The following is a 22,816-nucleotide window of genomic DNA, read 5'->3' as shown; positions in this document are numbered from 1 at the left end:
GGAATCAATCCCCCCTGACCCAGCTCTGCACCTTCTCCACATTCGCCACCCAGTAATAATACATCGGAAGACCCAAACCCACTGCCTGCCTTCCCCTCTGTAGCAGCCCTTTCTGACTCTGGCCACACAAAGTAATCATTCCTTCAATCTCTCTGAAAAATGCCTTTGGCAGGAAAATCGGCAGACATTGGAAAATAAACAGAAATCGCGGCAACGCGTTCATTTAGCCGCCTGTACCCAACCCACCAGTGACAGAGGGAGACCCATTCCACCTTGCCAGATCAGCTTTCACTCTCCCCATCAAACAAGAAATGTTGTACCTGCCCCCCCCCCCCCCACCGCCCCCACTCCCAGGCAACCTGCACACCCAGGTTTCTAAAGTGAGTTCCTGCCCTACGGAATGGCAACCCCACTCCTGCCCCCACCCCCGGCCGAGACACCACAATATAATCACACTTGTCTAGATTTAGTTTGTATCCCGAGAAAGACCCAAACACCCGAAGCAGCTCCAATATTACCCCTATCGACCCACTCGGTTCCGACGCGTATAACAGCAAGTCATCGGCATATAAGGACACCCTATGCTCTGTCCCCCCGGCACAATTCCTTTCCATACCCCCGTACTTCTTAATGTGATGGCCAACGGCTCAATGATTGGAACATGATGGCCCTCCACCATTGTCATCACAGACTGAGACATGCATTTGACACCATCTCCAAAGGCACAGATGTCGTCGCCAGTGTTGTCCTCGGTGTCATGCATTGCCGGCACCATTTCCTGCACCTGAAGACTTTGAGACACTGCCAATCTGCCTTGCAGTCACTGGAAAGTCACTGACACCCCTTCCTATCATCTGCATCAGTTCTGGGAGAATCTTGTCCAGAGGCTCGACATCTGGCAGAGACCCAGCTGAGTCCTGGAATCCAGCAGGCCTCCGACTACTGTCTCCCTTGCATGTTCTTGCCTCCACCTGATATTCAATGCATCAGCAACTGTGGTCCCGAGTTCTGTTCACTAATGTCACCCACCGAGGAGTGCCATAGAGTCATAGATGTTTACAGCATGGAAATAGGCCCATCAGCCCAGCTGGTCCATGCCACCCAGTTTCTATCATTAAGCTAGTCCCACTTCCCTGCATTTGGCCCATATCCCTCTATACCCACCCTGCCCATGTAACTGTTTAACTGCTTTTTAAAGGACAAATTGTTCCCGCCTCTACCACTGCCTCTGGCAGCCCGCTCCAGATGGCTCACCACCCTCTGTGTGAAGAAATTTCCCCTGGTCACTTTTGTATCTCTCACCTTAAACCTATGCCCTCTAGTTCTAGACTCCTCTACCTTTGGGAAAAGATGTCGATAACAAGTGGCATGTGTGGGCACCACACCTAAACATGAGGGGTTGTGCTGGTGGGTACCGGGGGTTCTGAGATACAAGCTTGATGGTCAGATGTTGGGAGGGTGCGAGGTGTCAGCCAGTGGATTGGGTGGGGGTTTGGAAATTGAGGGGGGCAGACAGGACTATGCCACGAGAGAGAGGTGGTAACTTACCCTTGCAGATTGTTTGGAGGTAGTTAGTCTTCTTCTGACATTGGAAGGCGGTCTTCCTGGTCATGCTGCCTGCACTCATTGTAGTTTCCAGTCTCCAGGTGGCATTGCTGACCCTGCTGCTGGTTCTCCAACCCACTCGGGGGAACAGGATGCCCAGCTTCTCATCCACAACATTGAGAAGCCTTGTCAGGTCGGCATCTCCAAAATGAGGAGCAGGTCTCTGGGCTGCCATTCACATTTCTTGACCAGGAGTGAGTGCTGAGGGAACTTCCTCTTGTCAGCAGCAAGCAACTCAGGTGCGAGTCGGCGAATCAGAAGGCGAGTGGGCCAGGCATGGCGAGATTCTTGTGGGAGCTTATATTTCAGACTACGTGCAGGTGAATACAGGCCGCGATCTTGCCATTGTAGCTGATACGAAACACACCGCCAAACTTGTTCAAAATTACTCCTTTCAATTTTTTGGATGAATCACGCATCTAATTAACTTTAAACTTTGTTCAGCCCTGAATATAATTGGGTCATCCAATTCTAAACAATGCTGTCTCATAGTTTGGCTTCTCATTATACTAGCTCCTAAAAGACTACTGCCATTCAATTTATTGACATCCAGAATATGTAGAAAAACTGTGCTTTTATTTAAATTGCACTAAATTGCAAATGTGCATATTTGATAAGATCAAACTCACCAAAGTTGTCTGTGGCTCTTTTTCCAAATGCTCTTATGCAAAATGTAACTGTAAAACTGATGAAGAAAGGGAGAAGAGGTTATCAGCAACTGTCACAAGCCTATATTTTGAGACTTTAAAAAAAAAATGAAAATGCAAGAAAAACATGAATTAAGTGCAGCAGCATTGCTTTAAGGTGAAATGTTAACATAGACCCAGAGCACTATGGCCAAGTTAGAAGCTATATATATTGAGGATATAATTCCCTAAATGTGATGCAAAACACTTTAATTTTGAATACCGGAAGATTTGCCATAGAACCATAGAATTCCTACAGTGCAGGAGGAGGCTAATTGGCCCAGTGAGTCTGCACCGACGCTCTGAAAAATGCCCTGTAACCCCACCCAACCTACACATCCTTGGACTTGATGGGGTAATTTAGCATGGCCATTTTTTTTTTATTGTTAATCTGAAGAACCTTAGAGCACTATTCTAATGCCCTGTTGTGCCTGCCGCACCTCCTGCTATTCCCAGAGAAAAGCGGGAGAGGCCCCAAACAGCATTTGTGCCTGGCGCCAAATGCTCCCGGCCCACAACACTGGACGCAGGGCACGCGTGCGGGGGGCACCCCATAACGCCATATCGTTCAGTGAGGCGAGGAGGGGGGGGGGGGGGCGGGGGATGTGTCGTGGACATTTAGGGCAGAATATTCCATTGCAATGTCTAAGTGCTTCTGTCAGCGGGAAAACCAGAGTGATTCCCAGTGGCACAGAGAGCGATGTTGACATACCATTCAATGGCACTTGGAAAAAACTTTAGGGAAAATCAGTCCACTGGGATCTGTGTTGCAACTGAGTAGGATGAGACCTAATCTCTCGTACATGTCCTGCACTGCAGATCGGATCTCCTCTGATCTCCATTAGCTGCTGCAGACCTCCCCCACCCCCCCCACCCCAACCCCATAGAGTAGGCAGGCACAACCCACCCAACTTGTTGGGAGCCCCATCAGACTCCCTCTTCAGCCCCCCCCCCCCAGACCTCCCATTTCCCCACCACACCCTCCAGGACCCCCTTCAGTCCCCTCCTCAGGCCCTGCCCCTTGCAGTGTCAACCTGGCAGCTTGCAGGTGGTAAGGTGATCCCAACAATAGTGGCCAGGGTGCCGAGAGGGGTCCTTTCTGGGAGGTGGGCATCACGGGGGCTTGTGCTGGGCCGGGGAGTCTCAGGTTGGGGGACTTCCCTGGGATGTCGCTCCTTTGGCTGCTCTCCCCATGTGCAGGTTGTTATATTACTTGAAGCAATATATGTTACTCATTTGTTTATGCCGAGAAGTTCTTAAACTTGATGATGAATACTCAAAGTCGTCCAGTGTAAACAAATAATTTATTGAGTAACTAATCAATTAACTTGTGAGTTTGATTCTTTAATACATTTGCTAGATATTAAATTAAACAAGATAGAAACAAGATTAAAATATGAATATTTATACTTGCACTCCAAGCTAACTTGACACCTCTGGGCCGGGATTCTCCCGCAATTGACGGGACGGCCCGACGCCAAGAGCGGCGCGAACCACTCCGGCGTTGGGCCGCCCGGAAGTTGCGGAATCCTCCACACTTCCAGGGGCTGGGCCGGCGTCGGAAGGGTTGGCACCGCGCCAACCGGCGGCGAAGGGCCGTTGTGGGCCAGTGCGAGTTGGCGCGTGTGCAGAACCATCGGCGTGTTTCCTGTGCATGCGCAGGGGGGTTCTTCTCCGCGCCGGCCATGGCAGAGCCCTACAGAGGCCGGCGTGGAGGGAAAGAGTGCCCCCACGGCACAGGCACCCTCACAGATTGGTGGGCCCCGATCGCAGGCCAGGACACCGTGGCCCCCCCCCCCCGAGGACTCCGGTAGATGGCCAACAAGCCAGGCCCCGCCGTGATGGGCCATGCGGGACTGGCCGAAAACGGGCGGGCGCTTGGCCCATCAGGGCCCGGAGAATTGCCGGGGCGGCAGCTGCCAACGGTCCCCGACCGGCGCGGCGTGATCCCCGCCCCCACCCGAAAACCGGTGGCTGGTCGGAGAATCCCGCCCCAGTTCCCTAGTCACAACACACCCGAAGAGAGCGGGTAACAGATTGAGCCTGTTTTTATACCCCCTGTTAGTGTTGCCCTCTAGTGATCATTTAACTGTAATGACTATACATTAACCCCTTATGTATATACATATACAGAGATCACTATATAGCCTTTAAACCTATTTAACTGTTACGTACTGACTAAATGTCAGGTTTTCCCATAATAAAGTGCAAATGTGCTCATCTATACCCCATACCATTTAGACAGTCATTCATTAACTCATAAACACACATCCCCAATAATAAAGTAAAAAAGTAAAAATAATCGGCACCCCTGAACCCTTTGAAAAGTCTGTCAGTATGCCAAGTTTAACGGTCTGAGATGAAGGTGAAAGTTATTCCTTCAAAGTGGTGGAAACCTTTGAAGTGGTTTTCACACAGTCAATTTCATTGCCCTTTGATGTACTGATGGCAATGTATATGGCTTGGAGGCTGACTGCTTTGAACTGGATTGTTTACATTGAAATTCACACTCCATTGCCTGCTAAAAGCATTGTGATTAACAGCTCACTGGAAGTTCAAAGCGATGAATCAGGTTGTTTATTTTTATAGCTCTACCAGGATCTATTAAGTCAGCGTAGCAGCTGTTTCTCTAACCACAATTTTTTTTTGAGTGTGCCTCTTTGTTCTCAAGAGCTTCTTACAAAGTGAAGGGGCAGCCCTTGCAGCTGTTCTTTCCTTGAGAACAAAGCGGCAGACTCGCAGGGCGTTCTTTTGAGAGAATCACCCCTTAATTACCAACAGGTCGCACAAATAAATTGGGAATTGAAAACAGTAAATAAATGTTCTGGCTACAACTTATAATAACTTTTCAACTACGTTATATGTTTAGAATTTATGACGTTACATTTGATGGAACACTCTCAAGGTGGGGCCCATGCATCAGGATTTATTCGAAATTCAGAATTGCTTCCATTAAGAAAGTGGAGAAATGCAAGTATTATTTTTATGTTGGGGTGAATTCTTCGCCTCCCCACCCGCCTGTTCCTCAGAGTGCGCCGTCGCCAGCAGTGGGATTCTCCGTTCCTGGGGCCGGCAAATGGGAGTTCCCATTGTAGCCACCACCCGCCGCTGGGAAACCCACCGGTGTGGGTGCGCTGCCAGCGGAATGGAGAATCCCGCCGGTGATGAATTCACCCCACCCCCTCTTCAGTAACAGTTTAAATAGAATTAACACAGCAGGGTATTGTATCACTATTGTCCTCAATCTAATTGTCTATCAAAGATATGGAAACATTTTTTTCCCCACATAATAACAATTTTTAACTTTTTTTTTTCAAATAAATTTTCTTGCATTCATAGTGAAGGTCTTAGTGGAACACCTTTTATTTAAGACTTCCCGGGGGCAAAATACAGCACTGGAAGTACAACATGGGCATTAGTAAACTAGTTCGACACCATCCAGGGCAAAGTAGTCCACTTGATTGCTCCTCCTTCCACAAACATTCAAACACTCCACCACCGACGAACAGTGGCAGCCATGTGTACCATCAACAAGATGCACTGCAATAACTCACCAAGGTTCCTTAGACGGCACCTTCCAAACCCACAACCACTACCATCTAGAAGGAAGGAGCAGCAGATACTTGGGAACCCCACCACCTGGAGGTTCCCCTCCAAGTCACTCACTACCCTGACTTGAAAATATATCACTGTTCCTTCACTGCCGCTGGGGCAAAATCCTGGGACTCCCTCCCTAACATCACAGTGGGTGTACCTACACCTGAAGGACTGCAGCGGTTCAAGAAGGCATCACCTTCCGAAGGGCAACTAGGGATGGGCAATAATTATTGGCCAATCCAGCGACACCCACATCCCGTAAATGAATTTTTTAAAAAATCTATCCGACATACACTCCCATATCTTCCTGTCCACTGAAGTCAATAGTAGGAAAGTCAAGCAGGGTGTATAATGACCAAGACAAATGTCAAATAGTTTCCAAGGAACCAGAGGGTTAATCAACATGGTGAGCTGTAAATGTGATCAACCTGAATGCTTTTTTAATGCTTCTTTTAGTAGAAACCAGAAAACGATATTGCATTCATGTGAAACCTTAGGAGGTCAAAAAGATGTCCCAAAGTGCTTCACAGCAATGGATTGCTTTCGAGTAACTTTGATTATGTAAGCAAATATGGCAGCTGGTTTGTGCTCAGCAGAGTCCACCATCAGCAAGTGAAATTAATGATGATTAATCTGTTTTTGGTTGAGAGAGGAACTTTTCCTCAAATTAAATAAACATTTAAGTACATAATTCACATTATTCATGCCTAGCTGTCAAGGAAATTGAAGTTTCAAATTTGTTTTGCTGCTTGTGATCATCAATATACAGCTTAAGTTATTACACAGTCAAAATAGCTCACAAGACTAAAAGAAGAAACATTTTTGATTCCATTTGTTTGATAAAGCATAAAATGGTCACTGCGAACAGCAAAATGAGAAATAGAAATTAGTGAAATGGGCTTCAGATTGGCCCTCTCATTACACAGGGCTGAACTTACCAGGTCACCATGATACTGTCTTTCAGTGTACAGCTTTTGTTCTCTGCATTCAAGATTGCTGGGTTGACCTCTAATGAAGCATTTACATGAATTACGGGTCTGGCTCTGAGAGTTTGAAATACAAGACAAAGAACTTTCATTAACAGTGTTCTGTTGAGCACCTCTGAACTAAATTTATTTTCTGCAAAGGTACAAACTTACTACTGGCCCCACAACATGCCATTTTTAGGTTTTTGTTCAAGCTTGGTATATTGCACTGTTAATAGAAGCCTACTTGTGACACTAATAAAGATTTTATTACAAACAGATCAAGAGAGTAAATTATAATCAATGCAACTTAATTTTAAGCAATTAGGTATAACATTTCTGCAGTGCATCTGGCCAGAAATCTAGATTTCCGAACTGAATTAGAGCAGAACAGCATTAAAGTAAACATGATCCAACATATTGTTTAGGGATAATAAATTTCTGCCCCTGCCTTTAAAATGGTTTTCATCTTACAGTATTATATTCATCAGTGCAAAGCACATGAGGGATCCACGTGTGGTAAACACTGTGCATATGTCAGCTGAATCTAATTAATGAATTCCTAAGGTGCCATTTTGACCTTGTACATGAGCTGAGCAAATCATTTTAATCACACACTGTAAGCTGCTTTACCTAGTGCTTTCTGGGATCACCAGTAAATGTTTTCATTTAGAACTTCCCAGAGAATTCAATTGTTTCACTTGTTCTATAAAACACAGATCTCTCCTTTACAGAAAACGTTCCTTGGAAGTTTTTAATGCAAAATATTTTCAGGAAAATTACTTTAGATTATGATTTGGGTTTTGTCTTTTTCATGCCTGTGCATTTTTTAAACAGCAAAGGTCTGTGATGTCTGCAAAGGGGAGACATCATCCGTATCAAATGTCACAAATAAACATTCCAAAGATGATAATAAATAATTAACTACAAAATAAAGCTATTACTCTGTAATGATAAAATGGTTCAATTCCAACTTCAAACCAGTATGGTATTTGGATGTACCACATGAGGCAACTATCCTGCCAATTTAATACAATTATGCAGGAATTATGAGCTTTCATCTCTGGGCTTTTCATTCATGAGCGAGGTTAAAATGACCCAAAATCCTAATGGTAGAATCATTGCAGCTATTCGTCCAAGGAATGTATCTCATTTGAAGTAAATTGACTGAACAAATAGATTGTTTAACTCAATCTAATGCTTATACTATTGTTTAAACACATCCTCAAAACTTGAGTTGTTAAATACTTAAGGATCAACCCAATATTCATGAATACTTATAGAAGCTGGTTTTACTGTTTATGTCAGCTCTTTAGCTGTTTGTAAAAGGGAAAACAAGATCCATGAAAATGAGAAAGGAAACACAGAGTAGCTATGCCTACAACATGCACAATTATAATAATCCCAATGTAATGAGGCACGACCGATATCACTTTGGGCGCAATTCAATGGCCACACTGCGCCAGAAATCCAGCTCGCCACGGTGCAGTGTCATGGGAGTGTCCCTTTAAGAAATGTTTTGTATTATCAAATTCAGTGATGTCATTGTGTGGGTGGAGCTGGGCTGTGGCTCTGGGTTTTTTGTTTCGTTTTTGAGCTGGGAGCTGGCTGTGGCTCTGAGTTTAACTTTCGTTTACACATTTTTATTACACATTTTTGGAAGCTGGATTCAGGCAGAGATGTCTTGTGTGTGTCTCTCTCTCTGCACGTTAAAAGGTGTCTCCAGATCACTTGATAATTTAACAGTGCTAACTGTTTTCTGGAATGAATTCAATCCTGGGGTGGGATTGTCCGAGCCTCTGTGCCGAAATCGCACTCGGCACGGGGCGGAGAATGGGGTGTCAGACCGCCGATCGGGTCCGATGCCTCCCGATTCTCCGCGGACCGGAAAAGCACCGCCAGTCGTGCACACGCGGTCGACGCGGCACTGGTCAGGGGCCACTGAAAGAGGATCCGTGGCGATTCTCAGCCGGCAGCTGGCCGAGTTCCTGCTCGTGGTTCACTCATGGTTCCACATGAACCTTCAGTGGGGCCTCCAGGATGGCCAGGCTCGCGATCGGGGGCCACCAATCAACGGGCATGCGCGATCTGGGGGGGCCTATATTGTTGGGGCCGGCCCGCTGTGTGGGTCCGCATGTTGCGCGGGGCCGCCACCACAGGCGGCCGCCGCACATATGCGTGGACGGAAGTGCAGGGCTCCGTATCGGCAGCCGGTGCTGTGTGGAGTATTCCGGGGCCCTGCAAGCCCCCTTCAAAATAGAGAATCACTCTGCAAGAAATGATTTGCACCCGTTTTCTCGCGGGCGTGGGGACACAGCCCCATTTTCAGATAATTCACCCCCTGATGTTTTGAAAAGACAACAAGGAGCATCCATATGCTGGTCTCAAAGACAGTAAGAGTGCCATATGTTGGGCCACAACTTTGAAATCGGGGGGTACTGGTTTCTAGGAAGTTGTTATTAAATTGAAACAGCTAAAGGGAATATATTAAGGGTGATATATAGTACTGTAGCTGTGTGGGGTATTTATGTTTGTAGTTGATAAAAATGCTTACTGTATGTGTTTATAAAAATGTTAACTGAATTCGTAGAATTAACTTTGTTTTTGATTAAAAGCGCTTAAGGCCTCTGTTGAATAACACCTGAAAGACAGGCCTTTGTGCTCCTGATAACCAAAATCTATAAACAGTTGTAGGTCAGCTGAACTTCATGATATACTTTGAAGTTTTCTGGCCCAGCAGCGTGGCCATTGAAAGCCGGGAGACCCCACTCCAGGGATCTACCAGGCTCGCTACACCTCGTGAGATTCAACGTAATCTCGCGAGCCTTTGCGATGTGAATCCCACCCTCAATGGGCGGGATCAGCTTTTAGCCAATCTGCATATTAGAATGAGGCAGTAAGCCTTACTGGGAGGGAGGTTTTCTAGTACTCTTCGGGAGGGTTTAAACTAATTTGGCAGGGGAATGGGAACCGGATTTGTAGTCCAGCAACTAAGGTAGCCGATATTCAGGACGCCAAAGCGTGTAATTAGGCAGTGGGGAAGGGAACACTGACAAAGGAGAGTACTTGCAGGCACGGAGATGGGTTGAAGTGTGTATACTTCAACGCAAGAAGCATCAGGAATAAGGTGAGTGAACTTAAGGCATGGATCGGTACTTGGGACTACGATGTGGTGGCCATCACGGAAACTTGGATAGAAGAGGGGCAGAAATGGTTGTTGGAGGTCCCTGGTTATAGATGTTTCAATAAGATTAGGGAGGGTGGTAAAAGAGGTGGGGGGGTGGCATTGTTAATTAGAGATAGTATAACGGCTGCAGAAAGGCAGTTCGAGGAGTATCACCCTAATGAGGTAGTATGGGTTGAAGTCAGAAATAGGAAAGGAGCAGTCACCTTGTTAGGAGTTTTCTATAGGCCCCCCAATAGTAGCAGAGATGTGGAGGAACAGATTGGGAAACAGATTTCGGAAAGGTGCAGAAGTCACAGGGTAGTAGTCATGGGTGACTTTAACTTCCCAAATATTGAGTGGAAACTCTTTAGATCAAATAGTTTGGATGGGGTGGTGTTTGTGCAGTGTGTCCAGGAAGCTTTTCTAACACAGTATGTAGATTGTCCGACCAGAGGAGGGGCAATGTTGGATTTAGTACTTGGTAATGAACCAGGGCAAGTGATAGATTTGTTAGTGGGGGAGCATTTTGGAGATAGTGACCACAATTCTGTGACTTTCACTTTAGTAATGGAGAGAGATAGGTGCGTGCAACAGGGCAACGTTTACAATTGGGGGAAGGGTAAATACGATGTTGTCAGACAAGAATTGAAGTGCATAAGTTGGGAACATAGGCTGTCAGGGAAGGACACAAGTGAAATGTGGAACTTGTTCAAGGAACAGGTACTACATGTCCTTGATATGTATGTCCCTGTCAGGCAGGGAAGAGATGGTCGAGTGAGGGAACCATGGTTGACAAGAGAGGTTGAATGTCTTGTTAAGAGGAAAAAGGAGACTTATGTAAGGCTGAGGAAACAAGGTTCAGACAGGGCATTGGAGGGATACAAGATAGCCAGGAGGGAACTGAAGAAAGGGATTAGGAGAGCTAAGAGAGGGCATGAACAATCTTTGGCGGGTAGGATTAAGGAAAACCCCAAGGCCTTTTACACATATGTGAGAAATATGAGAATGACTAGAGCGAGGGTAGGTCCGATCAAGGACAGTAGCGGGAGATTGTGTATTGAGTCTGAAGAGATAGGAGAGGTCTTGAACGAGTACTTTTCTTCTGTATTTACAAATGAGAGGGGCGATATTGTTGGAGAGGACAGTGTGAAACAGACTGGTAAGCTCGAGGAAATACTTGTTAGGAAGGAAGATGTGTTGGGCATTTTGAAAAACTTGAGGATAAACAAGTCCCCTGGGCCTGACGGGATATATCCAAGGATTCTATGGGAAGCAAGAGATGAAATTGCAGAGCCGTTGGCAATGATCTTTTCGTCCTCACTGTCAACAGGGGTGGTACCAGGGGATTGGAGAGTGGCGAATGTCGTGCCCCTGTTCAAAAAAGGGACTAGGGATAACCCTGGGAATTACAGGCCAGTTAGTCTTACTTCGGTGGTAGGCAAAGTAATGGAAAGGGTACTGAAGGATAGGATTTCTGAGCGTCTGGAAAGACACTGCTTGATTAGGGATAGTCAGCACGGATTTGTGAGGGGTAGGTCTTGCCTTACAAATCTTGTTGAATTCTTTGAGGAGGTGACCAAGCATGTGGATGAAGGTAAAGCAATGGATGTAGTGTACATGGATTTTAGTAAGGCATTTGATAAGGTTCCCCATGGTAGGCTTCTGCAGAAAGTAAGGAGGCATGGGATAGTGGGAAATTTGGCCAGTTGGATAACAAACTGGCTAACCGATAGAAGTCAGAGAATGGTGGTGGATGGCAAATATTCAGCCTGGATCCCAGTTACCAGTGGCGTACCGCAGGGATCAGTTCTGGGTCCTCTGCTGTTTGTGATTTTCATTAATGACTTGGATGAGGGAGTTGAAGGGTGGGTCAGTAAATTTGCAGACGAGGGTGGTGGTTGATGGGAAATGTTCAGAATGGAGTTCTGTCACAAGTGGAGTACCACAAGGATCTGTTCTGGGGCCGTTGCTGTTTGTCATTTTTTTCAATGACCTAGAGGAAGGCGCAGAAGGGTGGGTGAGTAAATTTGCAGACGATACTAAAGTCGGTGGTGTTGTCGATAGTGAGGAAGGAAGTAGCAGGTTACAGAGGGATATAGATAAGCTGCAGTGCTGGGCTGAGAGGTGGCAAATGGAGTTTAATGTAGAGAAGTGTGAGGTGATTCACTTTGGAAGGAAAAACAGGAATGTGGAATATGTGGCTAATGGAAAAGTTCTTGAAAGTGTGGATGAGCAGAGGGATCTAGGTGTCCATGTACATAGATCCCTGAAAGTTGCCACCCAGGTTGATAGGGTGGTGAAGAAGGCCTATGGAGTGTTGGCCTTTATTGGTAGAGGGATTGAGTTCCGGAGTCAGGAGGTCATGTTGCAGCTGTACAGAACTCTGGTACGGCCGCATTTGGAGTATTGCGTACAGTTCTGGTCACCGCATTATAGGAAGGACGTGGAGGCTTTGGAACGGGTGCAGAGGACATTTACCAGGATGTTGCCTGGTATGGAGGGAAAATCTTATGAGGAAAGGCTGATGGACTTGAGGTTGTTTTCGTTAGAGAGAAGAAGGTTAAGAGGAGACTTAATAGAGGCATACAAAATGATCAGAGGGTTAGATAGGGTGGACAGTGAGAGCCTTCTCCCGCGGATGGAAATGGCTAGCACGAGGGGACATAGCCTTAAACTGAGGGGTAATAGATATAGGACAGAGGTCAGGGGTAGGTTCTTCACGCAAAGAGTAGTGAGGCCGTGGAATGCCCTACCTGCTACAGTAGTGAACTCGCCAACATTAAGGGCATTTAAAAGTTTATTGGATAAACATATGGATGATAATGGTATAGTGTAGGTTAGATGGCTTTTGTTTCGGTGCAACATCGTGGGCCGAAGGGCCTGTACTGCGCTGTATTGTTCTATGTTCTATGTTCTATGATACGAAGATTGGTGGAGTTGTGGAGAGTAAGGGGGGCTGTTGTCGGCTGCAAAGAGACATAGATAGGATGCAGAGCTGGGCTGAGAAGTGGCAGATGGAGTTTAACCCTGAAAAGTGTGAGGTTGTCCATTTTGGAAGGACAAATATGAATGCGGAATACAGGGTTAACAGTAGAGTTCTTGGCAATGTGGAGGAGCAGAGAGATCTTGGGGTCTATGTTCATACATCTTTGAAAGTTGCCACTCAAGTGGATAGAGCTGTGAAGAAGGCCTATGGTGTGCTCGCGTTCATTAACAGAGGGATTGAATTTAAGAGCCGTGAGGTGATGATGCAGCTGTACAAAACTTTGGTAAGGCCACATTTGGAGTACTGTGTACAGTTCTGGTCACCTCATTTTAGGAAGGATGTGGAAGCTCTGGAAAAGGTGCAAAGAAGATTTACCAGGATGTTACCTGGAATGGAGAGTAGGTCTTACGAGGAAAGGTTGAGGGTGCTAGGCCTTTTCTCATTAGAACGGAGAAGGATGAGGGGCGACTTGATAGAGGTTTATAAGATGATCAGGGGAATAGATAGAGTAGACAGTCAGAGACTTTTTCCCCGGGTGGAACAAACCATTACAAGGGGACATAAATTTAAGGTGAAAGGTGGAAGATATAGGAGAGATATCAGAGGTAGGTTCTTTACCCAGAGAGTAGTGGGGGCATGGAATGCACTGCCTGTGGAAGTAGTTGAGTCGGAAACATTAGGGACCTTCAAGCAGCTATTGGATAGGTCCATGGATTACGGTAAAATGATATAGTGTAGATTTATTTGTTCTTAAGGGCAGCACGGTAGCATTGTGGTTAGCACAATTGCTTCACAGCTCCAGGGTCCCAGGTTCGATTCCGGCTTGGGTCACTGTCTGTGCAGAGTCTGCACGTCCTCCCCGTGTCTGCGTGGGTTTCCTCCGGGTGTTCCAGTTTCCTCCCACAGTCCAAAGATGTGCAGGGTAGGTGGATTGGCCATGATAAATTGCCCTTAGTGTCCAAAATTGCCCTTGGTGTTGGGTGGAGGTGTTGAGTTTGGGTGGGGTGCTCTTTCCAAGAGCCGGTGCAGACTCAGGGGGCCGAATGGCCTCCTTCCGCACTGTAAATTCAATGATAATCTATGATTAATCTAGGACAAAGGTTCGGCACAACATCGTGGGCCGAAGGGCCTGTTCTGTGCTGTATTTTCTATGTTCTAATGTGCAGATTCTCGAGGTGCCTGAGGCTTTGGGATTCAACCCCTTCGCCTCAGAGACCTTGGGCGAGTGCCGTTCAGCACTGGCCCCCACAACGGTGACCAGGCGGAACCGCACTTGTGGGGGTCTCCCAGGGGATCAGAGAACCCGAGCTGCATACCCTTTGGGCAGGTGGTTCCCTGGCACTACTCACATCACCTGGGCACCCTGGCATCACAGCTGGCATGGGCAATGCCAGATTGGCACTGCCAAGGTACCAAACTGGCATTTGTTGCATGCTAGTGAAATAGAGGCAAGTTCAGGTTGGAAGAAATACACTTTGAGATGCCCTTTGTCTGACATGCTGCCTTGGGACGACAGTCTGTTTGGTATCAGTGAATAGACTAGCAGCTAAATCAATTTGAGGTGTTACCTATTTCATTAATTTATGTGCATAACATTTGCCAAAGATGCTACTCGTACCATTGGGATGTGGAATGCATCCTACTTCTGATTTTGGTACAATAGAAACCATTTGCAACACTGTGGAGCAAATTTTATTTCTGGTGTGCCAGTGCAAAATTGTATATATTTACAATGAAACAGAGCCAAGACCTCACTCTACATTTTTATGAAAATGTGCATACTAATATGGTTCCTTCCTAAAATTTAAAAGAATCCAGGCAAAGACTTTAAAAAGGCTGAAACTATGGGCACGATTTAACTAACAAAAAAAGAATCCATTCATTCGTCGGGACAGACCCCACTATCCAATGCCACTCTGTTGTGTTTTCGGGCCCTGAGGGAAGATGCCCCCCAAAGCCGCACTTTAGTGTCATTTCCTGCACTGAGGATCTCGGAGAGAGAGAAGTGATGCAGGAGGATTGCCACTTCACAGTGTAATGGAACTTTTCCATCTTCACACACTGGTTTATATAACTTTAATTCGTTTAATGCTACATTGTATTTGTTGAGACCTGGGGCGGCACGGTGGTGCAGTGGTTAGCACTGCTGCCTCACGGCGTCGAGGACTCAGGTTTGATCCCGGCCCCGGGTCACTGTCTGTGTGGAGTTTGCCCATTCTCCCCGTGTCAACGTGGGTCTCACCCCCACAACCCAAAGATCTGCAGAGTAGGTGGATTGGACATGCTAAATTGCCCCTTAATTGGAAATTTTTAAAAAAATATTTGGTGAAACCATGCAGAGAAACAAAACAAATTTTGTTGAAGATTATAAGAAAAAACAATCCTGATTTATATAGGGCTGGATTCTCCGCTGGCGGGATTCTCCATTGCTCCGGCAGTGCACCCACACCCGGGGATTTGCCGACAGCGTAGTGTTGCCCACAATGGGAAACCCCATTGGCCGACTGGTGAGACAAAAGATCCTGCTGCCGGCGGGGACAGAAAACTGGTGCAGCGAGATGGAGAATCTTGCCTCATAGTGCTTTAAAGAACAGCAACCCAACCATAAACTTTAAACTGCTGTATCAGGCTCATTCCAGAATCATTGGTTAAGACTATTCCAGCTCCTTTATTTAACTGCCAGCCTCATGAAAATGCTACAGGACTAAAGCTGCTAACGGTGGTCACTCCAGACAATTGAAGAATTCTTTTCATTTCTGAAAAAAATCTGTCGCAATTTCCGTTTACTAAATTGCATAATCCACATAAGTGCACAACCTACTAAGTGCTAAACAGAGAGGCATAGAGATGTTTCTATTTTTGCTGTCGTACTTTCCAAAGAAAGCTGCTTGTTCAGCTTCTGGAAGCAAAATCCATTTCTGGCTCACTAAGAAAATTATAGAAGAATGTGAAGATGTCACGAGATCAAGTCACATGTTGTTTATTCATGTGTTCATTCCAAAAAGGGGACTGAATAACAATTAGAAATGGACCCCCCGCCCCCCGGTAGCCAATTTTCCCATGCCAAACCTGGGGAAATTAAGCCCAATTATAACATCCCCTACTATTGCTGAAAATCAGTAAATAGCACAAACCGAGATCCCTTCTGCCTGACTTGGTGCTACACCAGACTTCGGCAAGAATTCACCCAGCCTTTGGTATTTGCATTGCCTGCCGGAAATGCACTCCGCCTGCAGGTTTCTCGGCAGCGAGGGGTGGCTTCAATGGGACGCATTGACAAGCGGCAGGAGTAGTAAATCCCACCGCCAGTAAATGGCGTGCCACCAAGGAACAAGAGGCTGGGGGTCCGAAGAATACCATCCTTTGTCTTTCCCCATTAGGCTTATGGAGAAGCTCAATACATCCTGACAGGACATTTTTAGAGTAGATGTATGAGGCAAGTTTTTTTACACAGAACTTGCTACCGGAGCAGGTGGTGGAAGCAGGGACGATAGTGACATTTAAGGGGCATCTTGACAAATACATGAATAGGATGGGAATATAGGGATACGGACCCAGGAAGTGTAGAAGATTGTAGTTTAGTCGGACAGCATGGTCGGCACGGGCTTGGAGGGCCGAAGGGCCTGTTCCTGTGCTGTACTTTCCTTTGTTCTTTGTTCTTTGTTCAGTAGGGATCTGACACATATAAGGATTGGCTGAGGCATGCTCTTAATTAAATTCCTAAAACGTAAATGCCTGTTCTGAGATTTGCAAATACAGCAGTTTATCACTGGTTATGATAATTCACTCATGAGAGATAATCCCATAATAAAACCTCTTCCCTTTACAGTGGTTTGTGTGTGTGTCAATGCCAAATCTAAGAAAAGGTAGATGTCTTTTTAAACATTTATTAACCTAAAAGGAGCCAGATTACATATTTCAAACCATTTTTTAAACAGTAACTTAAAATATTTTGAAAGCTTTTGTTAAATATGTTGTGACATGTTATGTATTTCGGTCCAGTTAATGTTAAAAGAGAGCATATGAAGAACAAATTTTGCCACAAGTCCAATCGAAAATACATTTTAAAAATCCACCAAACCAACCAGTCTGCAGTTTACAACATCATTTGGTATCAGCATTTGGAGTCTTGTTCATTTTGTCCATATTTATGCTTAAACTGAAGGTATCTCACAATTCCCTAGTTCTGCCTCTGTGAAGCTAGTCCATCAGCCATCACAACTCAGCCTCCATGTGCAGGCCTCAAGACAACAATTGGAGAAGAACGAAAAGAACAATTCACAGAAGCTGCAATTCAGGAAAACTTAGTAGACAGTTTTCCAGGTTGACATGTATGCAGTACTCTGGCAAACATGCAAATTCAATATAGGATGTAAAAAAGGGGTCAGAAATAATTCCTTTCAAATAAAATATTAAATTTCAAGTTCAGACATGCACAAAATAAATCTTGTTTGACAGTAGAAAATGATAGTACCTACCTGTAAACTGCTGCTTTGTCAACACCAAAAGCTCCCACAATTAAGTCTAGAAAAAAGTTGCACAAAATTAGTTCCTCATGAAGGAAGATCAACTTCCTATAAGAAAATCTATTTTGTTTGTTCCATTCCAGATTTTAAAATGATTCTGTGGCTGTCTTAGTTCATTTTTTCAAACCACAAAAATGTTGACTGGATTACAGTTGGTACAATTTCCTGTGTATCAATCTGCGCCTTTTAGCCATTTGTACATTATCTGAGCACCATGTGAGGGAAATTTGCTTGGAATCAGTTGGGGAAATTGAGAAATTACCAGCAATAGGAGAAGGCAAATATTCCCTTTACATTCCCACTTAAGGTCACAGCACTGTTCCCACTCCCACACACATCATACTTCAAGTAAAGTATACTAAATCTTTGTCTAATCGCCAGAGTTTCATGAGAATGCTGAATGGGTCTTTTTTGATAGCTTAGAGAATTCATCCAGTGAACATATAGATCAAGAAAGTTTGATCGACAGGCAAGATCTATCTCGGCATGCAGCATCAGTAGGGTATTAACCTCATAGGTCCCAAAATTAGGAAGGCGGAAATTACCCCTCGTGAACCATCTAAAAATCAATGGTGAGTAAGTCTCACTTGTGGCTCTCCATTCCACTTTATACGGTTAATTAACCTCACCAAATTCACTATCAAGACGTACTTGGAAATAATGACCATTTGTAAAAGGTGTCAATTTATAGTAAGAAGCCAATGGGTACGATTCGCCATCCCAGGGACGCCCAGAATGCGTTCCCTGATGGGACGGAGAATTGGGCATTGGGGTGAAATCGGGATCGTGCTGGGCACCGACCCGAATGCCATGCTACAACTCCTCACGAGTTCCACGCTGTATGCCAGCGGGAGCATGGAAATAAATGCAAATCGGTTGTACTGACTGATTTGCATCTATTTAATGGTCCCAGAATGCTCCACCATACCATGATTCTCCAGTCTCCCAAAAGAGACCCCTGTCTGGAAGCTAGAGGGCATTCCAGAAAGGGGATGTGAAGCATTATAGCTGTACTACTAACCTTGCAGCTCCACGTGACCATTCCTCAAAGGAGAACAGCTGTGCCTGCATCTGGTTCCCCCAGATTCACTGTCTGAAACCTATTCATGGACTTAAACTGATGGTTTGTGATTGACAGCTTGTAAAAACCATCTGCCGCTGCGATCCATTCATCTCCCTTCATTCTTCAGTGGTCTAAGTGGAGAAGTCCCAATGTCTGTAAACATTGTACCATAAAAGAGATGCAAGTTTCACTAAGTGAATTCCAATCACTCAATCGTGTGATTTCACTGCACTTACCTCTCTTTGATGAGGGTAATGTTTACAAACATTGCGATTTCACCGCTTTGCCCACTGAAGTTGAAGGGAGATAAATGGATCAAAATGGCAAATAGTTTTTAACGGGCTGTAAATTACAAATCACTAAGAAAGCCATGACTGGATTGTAGACATTAAATCTGTGGAACCAGACGCAAGCACAACTGCTCACCTTCGAGGAATGGACACATGGATCTGCAAGGTAAGTATTACAGCTATAATGATACCCACAGCCCCTGTCTGGACTACTCTCCAGCTTCCAAACAGGGGTTTCTTTTCTGGGGGTGGGGGGGGTCTTTGTGGGGAGTGTTTGTAAGTGTGAGGAGAGTCGGTGTGTGTGTGGGGGGGGGGGGGGGGGGGGTTCTGTACAGAGGATTCATAGATCATACAGTGCAGAAGGAGGCCATTTGGCCCATCGAGTCTGTACCGACCTACTTAAGCCCTCACTTCCACCCTATCCCCGTAACCCAATAACCCCTCCTAACCTTTTTGGACACTAAGGGCAATTTAGCATGACCAATCCACCTAACCTGCACATCTTTGGACTGTGGGAGGAAACCGGAGCACCCGGAGGAAACCCACGCAGACACGGGGAGAACGTGTAGACTCCGCACAGACAGTGACCCAGCGGGGAATCGAACCTGGGACCCTGGCGCTGTGAAGCCACAGTGCTATCCACTTGTGCTACCGTGCTGCCCGATTCCTTTAGACAGGGTGCCCCTGTGGAATGTTCCCCTATTACAGGGTTCGAGGGGTGGGGAGTGGGTCAGGTCACCCCCAAACTTGGGGATAGGGGCAGGCACCCAGGCACTCCGGGGGTGGGGGAGCAGCCTGATATCGGGATTCCCCCGAGATTCCACACCATGCATACATTTGCATGGCAAGTTACACGGAATTGCATCCTGCTTTATGATCACAAGGGGATTGTGAAACTAATGCAGTTCAGCTCCGATGGGAGAACATAGGGCAGGATTCTCCATCGCCAATTCTCCAAATTTCTGGTGCGGCGCCCCCCCCGGGATTCTCTGTCTCACCAGCTGGCCAATCGGGTTTACCATTGTGGGCAGCCCCGCGTCATCGGGAAATCCCCATTTGCCGGCGCAATGGGGAATTCAGACAGCGGAGAATTGAGCCCATAGTCTCCCAAACGGAGAATCCAGCCCAAAATCTTTAAGAGAAACAGCCAAAGAAAGAAAAATAGGCAAGGAAAAATAATTGCTGTAAATATTTGGCTTAAAAAAGTATGCTTTTATTTACAAGGCATTCCTTTAGAGAGAAAACAAATTATGACTCGAAAACAACAACTTGACACAAGACATACTGGATACATGACTAAGCACAGCACACTACAGTACCTTCTCGTGCATCATGCAGGACTCCAAGGACATCATACAAATATGCATAATTCAATCCAGATCCAACAGAGCACTTATCACTATCCTTACAAATAAGAACATAGGACAGATTTTGATAGAACATATAGGTTCAGTAAGACCAACATATATGTTCAATAAATATAAGTAATAATGTCCAAGTTTTAGAAATGTTTAATGGGTTTGAAGATAGGCTGTTTGATGGAGGATATTACATAAGTATAAACAAAGTATAAACAAAAACATTATTATTCACACACACATTTATAATGCTGAAGAAGCCAGTCACAATTGTCACTAGAAACAGGACTGCAACAATCTGAGTTTGAGATTATGTGCAATCATTTCTCATAAATGAAGTTTTGCTTATTCAGTAGGTAGTGTCATAGCACTTTTGGCTATATAAAAGTAATGCAAATGTATTTGGATCTCTTGAACATTGAGTTGGCATTGTTAAACAAAGACAAAATGGAATGTGAATTGCAGCCTTATCTTCTATAAAACTTATTCAATGCATAGTATGTCAACAGTTAAAATGTGGGGCGAGATTCTCCGACCCCCCCGGGGGCTGGCATGAATCCCGCCCCCGCCGGTTGCCGAATTCTCCGGCACCGGAGATTCGGCAGGAGCGGGAATCGCGCTGCGCCGGTTGGCGGGCCCCCCCCCCACGATTCTCCGGCCCGGATGGGCCGAAGTCCCACAGCTAGAATGCCTATCCCGCCGGCATGGATTAAACCACCTCTCTTACCGGCGGGACAAGGCGGAGCGGGCGGGCTCCGGGGTCCTGGGGGGGGCGCGGGGCGATCTGGCCCCAGGGGGTGCCCCCACGGTGGCCTGGCCCACGATCGGGGCCTGTGCCGTGGGGGCACTCTTTTCCTTCCGCCTTCGCCACGGCCTCCACCATGGCAGAGGCGGAAGAGACTCCCTCCACTGCGCATGCACGGGAATGTCGTGAGCGGCCGCTAACGCTCCCGCACATGCGCCGCCCGGAGATGACATTTCCGCGCCAGCTGGCGGGGCACCAAAGGCCTTTTCCGCCAACTGGCGGGGCGGAAATTAGTCCCTCAAGGTTGGGGCTGGGCCCCCCAAGATGCAGAGGATTCTGCACCTTTGGGGCGGCGCGATGCCCGACTGATTTGCGCCGTTTTGGGCGCCAGTCGGCGGACATCGCGCCGATACCGGAGAATTTCGCCCGTGATGCATCATACATGGCTACAATCCCAAGGGTGATGTTAATAGAGATTCACACATGCAATTGTTGTAAAATTACTTCAGATAGATATGGCTGAATAAACAAATGTTGATTGCTTTAAAAGAAATAAATGTTATTCAAGGATTTCTAGAATGACACTGAAAAATGCACTACCCAGACAAAACAACACACAAAAGTCTAAATCTATTTGAATGATTACCAATTTAGGATCATTTTAGATTGTCAAACATACCTGGATATCCATTTGTGTCAATATCAACGGCACCTTGCATGGCATAACCAAAGCTTGCAGGCACTTTGCCTGAGGCCCACTGCCCTTTCAAAGTCTGAGACGGTTGTGTGGTTAAACCAGAAGATTGTCCATTATAAATGTAAACAAGACCTTTATGATTTTCCCCTGCATAAGGAACTCCTATTGCAACATCTATGAATTAAACATAGTTGAGTTAACTTTTAGTCCCACTTTTACAAGTTTGTCTCTCATAAATAGATATAGTGCAATTTACTTTTTTTTTTAAATTCAGTTTGTCGACAATAAAAAAATATTCTCCATGCTTCAGTTCTGCTTAATGCGCTATCTTTTTGTGACTTATTTTGCCACTTGTTTTGACGAACAAAGAAAATCTCAGTTATCTGACCATCTGTAACAGTTAGACAGAAGATGACAGGCTGATCTCAGCCAGAATGACAGTGGCCATGATACGAATGGTCTCAGATTGCAGGGCGCAGGTAAAATAAAGAGAAAACAACCAGTCTGACATCTACCTTAAGACAGCTGTTGCAAGGCATTTGTGTGTATGACATCAGTTAAAAGATAGATCTCAGCTATGAAGGCCCCCAATAGTCAAATATTCAACTGGCATTCACACTCTCATGCATGTTGACTGCCCACTGAGAGGGATGAAGGTGCAGGGATAATTAGAACGTGCTGGTTCATGTGTGTGTAATCATATCCTTGCATCAATGATTGCTTTCAGGAGACCGACGGACAAAACATTTAAGTTTGAAAAAGAAGATTATGTCATGAAATAGGTCCACAACATTACTTTGAAAAATATGCTGCATAAACCACTAGAAGATGGAAAAAACAATGATGTGCAAAGTTAAACGAAGCAAGTTGTAAAAGAACACCCACAAACTGGCAAAAATGTTATAAGCAACATCTGTTGTGGGATACTTCGAGATTCTGAAGTATCTCTATTTTTATTGGAACAGAACCAAACCAAACCAGTCAAGGCATTAAAAAGGTGACTGACATGCAGAAACATCTGCCTTACTCCAGATGTAACAGGTTTGTTTTGAATCATTAGCTCAGGTGGAAGGAGCTGCGCTCTGAAAGCTAGTGATTCAAAATAAACCTGTAAGACTTTAATAATAATCGC

General features: G+C 45.6%; 1 protein-coding gene across 1 annotated transcript in view; it reads right to left on the bottom strand.

Moving 5' to 3' along the window:
• Positions 1–22,816, bottom strand: part of itgav (integrin, alpha V) — a 229,485-nt gene that overhangs the window by 77,938 nt on the left and 128,731 nt on the right. Inside the window, exons 13-16 of the mRNA XM_072477768.1 lie at positions 21,667–21,858; positions 17,484–17,529; positions 6,827–6,931; positions 2,235–2,290 (exon numbers count right to left, since the gene is read on the bottom strand). Of these exons, the coding sequence (XP_072333869.1) occupies positions 2,235–2,290; positions 6,827–6,931; positions 17,484–17,529; positions 21,667–21,858 (399 nt within the window). The remainder of the gene's footprint in view (positions 1–2,234; positions 2,291–6,826; positions 6,932–17,483; positions 17,530–21,666; positions 21,859–22,816) is intronic.

The sequence above is a fragment of the Scyliorhinus torazame genome, chromosome 2 (assembly GCF_047496885.1).
Source record: "Scyliorhinus torazame isolate Kashiwa2021f chromosome 2, sScyTor2.1, whole genome shotgun sequence".
In the NCBI taxonomy this organism is placed as follows: domain Eukaryota; kingdom Metazoa; phylum Chordata; class Chondrichthyes; order Carcharhiniformes; family Scyliorhinidae; genus Scyliorhinus; species Scyliorhinus torazame.
Note: the sequence above shows the minus strand (reverse complement) of the source record. Positions and strands in the feature narration are given on the sequence as shown.